The sequence below is a fragment of the Falco punctatus genome (genome assembly GCF_963210335.1).
Source record: "Falco punctatus genome assembly, chromosome: 12".
Taxonomy (NCBI): Eukaryota; Metazoa; Chordata; class Aves; order Falconiformes; family Falconidae; genus Falco; species Falco punctatus.
This window is the reverse complement of record NC_137592.1, coordinates 2,156,495-2,164,874: the sequence shown is the minus strand read 5'-3', so window position 1 is coordinate 2,164,874 and position 8,380 is coordinate 2,156,495. Positions and strand designations below refer to the sequence as shown.

Sequence of the window (8,380 nt, the reverse complement as noted above, 5' to 3'; positions counted from 1 at the left end):
CCTTAGCAAGAATAATAATGTTTTGTGTGAATCTGTACATTAATAAAGTAAAAAACATCAATGTAAGTGATGATAAACGTTCTTTCCTGGAAAACGCAGGCTAAAGCTACAGCCTGCTATAAAGCTGGCGGCGTGACGGTACCAGCTGGTGCATGTGGTACTTCCTTCCCCTTACTGTCCCGGTGCCCTCGTACGGGAGAGTGCTGGCCGATCCGCGTTACAGTGCCGGTTGCACCACCTGCGTGCCTGTGGTACAACGGGTCACAGGAACGGGGAACGGGCCCAGGCGTCGCACTAAGAGTTTTTCTGGCGTGTTTCTTAATGCCCAGCAAAAGGTAAGCAAAATGGATCCCTCGCGGGAAGGGCAGGACTAGCCCAGGCATCTCTGGCAGGGCCTAGTTAGGACGTGGCACGCTTGCAGCAACAAGGGCCTGTATGTATAGAAACATGCCATACAATGATCAAATCACTGCCAGGGTCAGTCTTAATGAAGGTTTCAATATTTTAATAAGAACAGTTCATACGAGTAACTCACTTCCGTACATTCATGGAGTACAAAAGTTTCCCTGGCTACAGGTACTAATGCTCAGACTTTAAATATATCTACAAACTCCTGACACTGGTCATGGGGAATACTGAGCTTCGACAGGAACCGCCTGCTTGAATAAATATTTCAAATATAACCTCTTGGAAATGTTATCTTTTAAAAAAATTCCCTTTCTATAGATTAAGTTATGATTCCATGGTAACGCATCAGACATCCCTTTAAGGTCCAAAAATAGCTCTGTGCCACAGTCTAGGTATCGTTATTGCTTTGCCAACCCCTAAGCCTTGGAACGGGCCTCAGCAAGGCCTGATTGTGCTTACCTTTACACTGCTGCAGTCGTTCCGTGTTTCTCACAGCTTCAGCTGAGAGAGTTTCTGTGGAAATACTACACTAACAGCAAAATGAAGAGAAACGGGAAAATGACTCTGAAAAGCTCCATTTTTAAATGGTGGCACTAGGATGTGATCCCCAGTTTTGAAGCATTAGCCATACAAGCAAGCTGCAATTAGATTAGGATGAATTAAGATAAAGCGCAATTCTTGCAGAGGCTGGGGCTGCTGCAGCAAGCTGTGTGACCTTGCGGTCACCGAAGTCACAGCTGGGACCCTCCATCCCAGTGCTGGCTTTGCCACATTCCCTTATTTAAAACAAAGGCGCAGTGCCAGGGTTTTCTATTACAATTGAGCAGCTGATGCTAATGGGGAAAAGGCTCATACCCTTGCCCCGCCCCGCTGGGGACAGCCTAGAACTGCTGTTCGGAGCCCAACCCCGTCTTACTCACAAGGTCTGTGCCACCTGGGAGACAAAGGCCTGAACCCCTTGAATAGTCCGCCACGTTTTTCACTTGGTTGCATCTTTCTATGCCATTAGTCAAACACACCCGGCCTGTCTCCTGTGTGTAGCTGGGTTTACCACTGGAGACTCTTGCGCTGGTGGAATTCCCTGTAGCAAGTCCGCAGCAAAACAGAAAGAGGTTTTTTCCCCACCAGAGCAGTGGGTAATTTAAAAGCAGGTCTGCAGTTCTGAGCAGCAGCGGTGTTTGAGCCACGGTGGAGAAAAGTGCGTTGCTGACCTATCTGAACCAGCAGAAAACGGCTCGGGTACAAGAGGAGAACGCCGTAAGCTGTCTTCCTACACCAGCCTTCCCAGCATCACTGAGGTACCACCTCTCAGACATTTTTACCAAAGATGTTTTAGTCTTAATTGCCACGTTGTATGTAAGCTGGAGCAGTTAGAACATGGAGACTGAATGCAAGTGTCAAACTGCGCCAGGTTTCAGGGAAATGTAATCACCACCGCCCCTACAGATGCAGCACTTGGATCCCACCTGCCCCTTCTGCTACTAGAGAATCGAGACTCCAGGTCTTTCCGAAGCTTGCTCCCACTCATATTCCCAAGGAGTGAGCTGGCTCACTGCTTGGATCTTTGGCAAAAGCAGAGAGAAACCAACACTTCCTGAAAAGCCACTTAGTACAAATTAAATTTTAAGTATCAATTCCCACTAAGGGAAAACGCAATTAATTCCGCTAAGCTACTAGGCTGAGAAACACAACATAATTTCTCTTGATTGTACGCGTGTCATCAAATCAACTGGAAATCACACTCACACCTTCTTTATAACCTACCCAAATACAGGTACTTCCTTTCAGTACAGGCCAGCTAGAGCAAAGGAGCTGAGCTACACAATAAAAAAATAAAAAAAGTTTATTTGTCGGAAATAAACTTACTGGGACCTCTGCCTCCTCTTCCACTGCCCTGCTGTGGTGCTACTCTGCCCTGCCTTCAGGAGATGGAGCTGTATGTGTTGGAGGCAGGTAATGAATTTTCAGAGGAAATTCCGGAAATCCAGTGCCTGCTTCCTTGTAGCTTCCCCTAGTTCCCTCAGTAGGCTACCGGCAAAGTCAAAGGACTATACAAAGGGTGCAGCTTAAACTGGATTTGTAAATACCAAATTATTCCATATTCACCAGAGCATGAAGCTGTGGCTGCATAGCATCTGTCTGTGTCTGCAGCACTGTCAGCTCACTTAGAGTGGTGGCTATAAGGGCCTCCTGTGGCCCTGGAGTCCCGTCTGACTTACAGTCTGTTCCCGTGGTAGAACTGCTGTCGTGCAGTGCAGTCACGCTCCCCGCGACGGCAGTCAAGTTTTGGTAGTGGCCGTTCTCGGAGAAAGACAGCAGCTTCTCGGGTATTTTAGGTGACACATCATATTCTTCATCGGGAAGCTCTGTTTTGTGACCTTCATCGTTCTTAGATGCTCCTTCGACAATGACAAGGAAGGACTTCCAGGGTGTGTTTTTATCATGTATCTGGAAAAAAAAATAAAAAGAACCAGATGACAGTCTAGGAGGCAAAAGCTCAATGCTGGTCAAAAAGATCTCTACGTTGTCATCCCACATAACTATCCCAGAACTAGGTTGGTATACATCCATGCACTAATCTGTGTCCCTGGTGAGCTTCCCCTTTTCACACAGCATCTACCTGGTCCAGCAGAGAGCCTGGCCCAGAAAGCGAATCCTGTCACCTGCCAGTGGCACGGGGAATGTGCTCAGAGGTCACAGAACAAATCTGTGCCTCTGAACAGTCCTCAGGCGTGACCTACATGGGCTGTGCCACAATGGATTAAGCACAGCTTCACTGTGGCCTCAGGACTGCACACAAACCATGTGAGTATCTCAACACCAAACGCCACGCCAGAGAGCAGGACGCGCTAAACCCAGCAAAAACCACCCAGGAAATGCCCTCCAGGCCCAACAGGTGCTGACGGGTCAGTACGTGGCCGCAGAGGAAGGTTCTCATAAGTGGGCTGGCAGGCTCTTACCGAAGTGTGCCGCCGGAGGGTGGACTTGTCAGTGAAAGTTCGCCCGCAGGCATTGCACATGAACGGCTTCTCCCCAGTGTGTATGCGATGGTGACGCTGCAGCGCATTCAGCTGCGTGAACTGCTTACCGCACTGGTCACAGCAGTAGGGTCGCTCGCCTGAAAGCAGAGCGCAGCGTTAGAGTGGTGATGTTGGGGTATTACGAGCTCTGCTCACTGGGGAACCCCCGTACTTTGTGCAATGGTAATACACACGCAAGCATCTTCAGGAAAAAAACACGTTGTTTTCAGAATTCTCACAGTCAGGTAACTGACACATCTGAAATAAGCAGATACTTGACAGAGTAAGGGCTAGACCCACAGCCTGCATAAATCTGTACAGCCACTGAAGCCTCCACGTATTTTACATGTATTTTCCACCACCAACTGAAGTCTTGCCCAGAATGCAAGTTTTCCTATTTACAAGGTACATTCTGTAAGCATGAACACCAGAGCTGCCCATAACACATCATATTGCTGTATTCTCTGTGTTATCAAACACTTTTTGAAACAACCACCTTTACTCCTTCCTTGGTTAGGGTAAGAAAAGATACCAGAAAACTTGCTGACAGATGCAAGTGGCATCACAGAAAAAGAGATGATATTCCAGAACAGGAAAAACCCGCCAGCATCCGCGCTGCCATGCCAGTGTCCCCTGGTCCCCCTCAGTAACGCCACACTAGACACGGAGAGGCATGGAAGGCACGGCAACAGAACAGGGATTTCATTAACACCGAGAACAGTGGCAAGGACACTTCCTAGGGGGTGGCACGGGATAAGCAAGCATATTTATTATGTGATGAAAGCAAGACGATCATTTGCAACCTACAGTATTGCTGAATAACAGGGACTAGAGCAGATAAGAAAAACTTAAGAACAGACACTGAAGAGTAGATCCAAGGAGGAGAGAATGCAAACATGAGAAGTGGGCAAGAACGCAATCAGCACTCCGCAGCGCTTTGCTCAGAGCCAAACCAGACATAGTCCTTTGGTCACTAATAATCCTGGTGGCATTCTTAACAATGCACTTCCAGCTCTTGGAAGTGTTTCAGAGAACTGCTGTAACTTGGTGAGAAGCGCAGGGGGCACCAGAAGCAGACGAAAAGAACGTGACGCATCAAGAATCAAAATACACGCACAGGGTAGGAATTAAAGTATTGGGAAATTCTAGTTGAGACACTCCCTGTCCAAATCATGCAAGTGTGAGAGCTACGTCTTTAAATCGTGGTGGTTTGTTTCAAAAAAAAAGAGCTCCTCCTACCTGTGTGAACTTTTATATGTTGGTACAGCGAGTTCCTCTGTGCAAACGTTCTGAAGCAAACTTCACATTTGAATGGTTTGGATCCCGTATGGATTCTGTTATGGTGTTTCAGGTACTCCTTAGAGGCAAAGCTCTTCCCGCACGTTTCACACATGAAAGGCCTTTCCCCTGCAGCGAGGGTGAAAAGGAGAATTACACCAATGTAGTGTTTCAGAACACTATTAAACATCATATGCAAAACCCAAACGCCATTAGACACTCAACGAGGCACATGCCAGCCTCACAAAAGGATCTGTGTGGGCCACAGCAGCGATCTCTGCGTATGGCACAGAGCTTGCCTCCCAGAAACCTGCACAAAACCCTCCACAGCCTGAGGGCAACCGCACCCATCCCACAGCACACCGACAGCGCTGCGCAGTGCACGAGCAGCCCAGGGACATCTGCAGCTAGCTAGCAGCTTCTTGCCGCCTTGGGAGCATTCTGGCTTACTCTCATCATAACCATGAGGCTGCATGCCTCTGGTGCAAGGCCTCCACCTGCCAGCAGCACATTTTAGTTACATGCATCTTGCTCAGTGTGCCTGGAATTCTGTTTCATTGTCATTTGAAGGTTTTCTGCTGCCCACATTTAGTTACGAGTTACTGGCAGAAGGCAGACCTTTCTAAGGCAGGTCAGTTAAAAGATGCCGCTGTACCACACACAACTCGCAAGAGGTACGAAGGGTCGATTCAAAACACCAATTTATACTACAAAGGATACCCGGGAGAAGGACACGTGCTTTCAAAAAGATTTCTTTGCCGATCAGGATAAGCCAAGACGGCTGTTTTTTATTCCTTGGCTAACTGTTCCAGATTCATAGAGAAATCATTTTTCTCTTAAGAATTCAAGTGCACCTTTTCTTGATGACAGATCTGTGGACACTGAAGGCTATTCAAAGCAGCCCCAGTCCATGCCTCAGATGGCGGAGCCCAGCCAGATGGGAACGCCGCCTTTTCTCTTTAATCAGCTCCTTTTACTCTCTCTGCTGTCTGCCTATCCAGCTATAGGAACCTTTCTCAGTAAAATTACACCTAGGGATGAGAATATCTGATTTTATATAAAAAACGACAAGAAAAAAGCATTTTCTGAATGAAATTAAGGTCTGGTTTCGCTGCAGGCCTCCTCCTACACATAGTACATCACAAAAGCAAGCCTTACCTGTGTGACATCGTTTGTGATATATAAGCATGTGATTCTGCGTGAACCTGGCACCACATTCATCACAGACAAAAGGTTTTTCACCAGTATGGATTCTGAAATGAGAAGGCAACATTAAAGCACCAAGGTATACCTCCTTCCTCTGCAGCACAACGCAAGCTGTCTTTACTCTGTGGCTGCTCTCTGAAGAGTGACCGTATGCCTGCACAAGGCTTTCCTGTCTTTTAAAAAAATACCTTCACAGCTGGGCCAAAATCTGTGTGGTGGTTTCTGCAGTGCTGCTTTCATCGCTCGATCATGTGTGTGCTGCATGATCAAGGCCAGATCCCGAAATTTCTTTAGGGTAAAACCAAATTTTTAAAGTAAAAATTAAGTAACGTGTAGAAAACTTGTATCCAGATAGATCGAAATAAAAATGTAACGGTCTTCTGGGATCTGAAGGAAAGCAGTTATCTTTATATTGCTAACGCTATTAATAAAACCCTCCACACAGAACACGAGCGACGTGTCCCCTGGCATGCTGCTCTTGCCAGGCCAACACACAGAGTCACTGGCTACTCTGGAACAAGTGGCACCCAAGGAGCAGATTAAAGATGTCACTTTTACACAGTCAGTTTTCTTGCTGTCACCCCAAGCTGTGGCATCACCTCCTGAGGAAGGCTGTGTGTACAAGAAGGGCAGTTCACTATTTTGCTTAGATTTTTGCACGCATCAGGGCTCTTTTGAATAGCGCTGCAGGAATGCAGCCAGCACAACTCAGTTTTCACGGTGATATACATCAACAGGAAGAGCACAGATGTAAAAATACACACAAAAAAGATGAAAAATTCCCACCACAGACTGTCACGATACACGAATTAGAACAGCACTGAATTTCCAGCATTCAACAAGCTTACTATGTAGTCATAGTGGTACACAGTGGAGGAGGAACTCCCCTTCTGCCAAAAAATAATTTTTAAGCAGTACAAAGCAGTTCCTTGTGGTTAGGAAAGGACACATGCTGAAAGAGAGATTCCATACCCCTGCATCAGCAATAACATCACAGCAGTGCTCCACTTCTGGACGTGTTTTGTACCACTGGGAGTAAACCCACTGACTTCAAAAGGGGCGGTGAAAGAAAGCAAAAGCTAACAAACCCTTCCACCTCGCAGGGAATGCCACCAGGGAACACACTGACACTACTGTGTTCCTTTTGTGGATCAGAGTAGTAGTACTTAGGGGTATTTCTTCTATACCTCCCTCTCCATGCTTACTCCCTGGCTCTAATCTCAACTTTGGTTGCAGATGACCCCTGTGGCAGACTGATCAAAGCAGGCTAAAGCCCGTAACAGCTATAATGTTTGCCTTGATAAAAATGTCTCTCCCCTGACCTTTCAAGACCATGCATTTGCACCTCCACCTTTGGGTCTCACTGCAATATAAGCACTACAACTGATTTCACTAGCTCCACGTGGGTTTCCTCGGTGCTTCACTCACCTCCAGACGGTGACGTGTCAGCCTCTTTCTAGGCACATTATCGGTTGTTTTCTAAGCTTAGGACCCAAATTGGGCACTCTTCAATGTAATGCATGACCAAGTATTTTTAGAATATTTTCATACTTATTGCATAACATTATTCTATTGACTAAAGAGGCATCAAATTAGCAGAAATAATTCTAGCCCTAATCCTACAAATAATTCCACACGGGGGTTGCTTTTCTCATGTGAAACGTCCCACTGACTCTTAATACTCTACTCCCATGGGAAAAGTTAACCGTGCCCTTTGGCAGAAGCAGGCCTCGACCCACGCACCCCTATTTCGGCTTAAAGAAAATGACAGCAACTCACTTAACCCAAAAAGCAGGGAAGCAAAAAAAAGAAAAGAGATCTGAAAAAAGGAAATACGGACACTTTCCAGTCAGTCACATTTTACATCCCCACTTCACTTGAAGGCCCAAGGTGTGTTCCAGGGGATTCTGCTTCTCCCCCCAGAATCTAACAAGGCCAGTTAAGTCTGTTCATACCTCATGTGTGTTTTAAGTGCAGAAGGCTGAGAAAATTTAGCCTCACACTCTGTGCACCCATAAGGTTTGTCGCCTGTATGCGTCCTTTCATGGAGCCTCAAGGCAGTTTTGGAGCTCAACCCCTTTCCACACTGTTGGCACTGATGACGCTCCCCACCACCCTCATGAACCTGGAGAATGTGCCTCTTGACGTCCTTCTTCCTCTTGAACTTCTTACCGCAGAGCTCACAAGGGAAGTGGCGCTCACTGCTGTGGACATGGCGCTGATGGCTTTTTAGGTTGCACCGGTTGGCAAAGGTCTGACTGCAGGTTTCACACCGATAAATGATTTCAGCTGCAATGCCGTGGCTGTGCTTTATGTGCTTGAGAAAACTTTTCTCATAGAGGAATTCCTTCTCGCATGTGCTGCACTTGAAGTTACTGCCTCGTTTCTTTTTATCCTCTTCAGATTTTTTCAGGTTTTCTTCCAATTCAAAGTTGCCATCGCATTCTTCGCTTTCAGGTTTGATGCTG

At 46.7% G+C, this 8,380-nt stretch overlaps 1 protein-coding gene across 1 annotated transcript; it reads right to left on the bottom strand.

Annotated features, from left to right (window-relative positions):
- Nucleotides 1-488: 488 nt before the first annotated feature.
- Nucleotides 489-8,176, bottom strand: GZF1 (GDNF inducible zinc finger protein 1). The gene is made up of 5 exons (XM_080408142.1): nt 8,038-8,176; nt 5,865-5,959; nt 4,668-4,835; nt 3,369-3,526; nt 489-2,856 (listed from the first exon to the last, which is right to left on the bottom strand). The coding sequence occupies exons 1-5, from the start codon at nt 8,124-8,126 to the stop codon at nt 2,500-2,502; spliced, it is 867 nt and encodes a 288-aa protein (XP_080264268.1). The 5' UTR covers nt 8,127-8,176; the 3' UTR covers nt 489-2,499.
- Between the last annotated feature and the right edge of the window lie 204 nt (nt 8,177-8,380).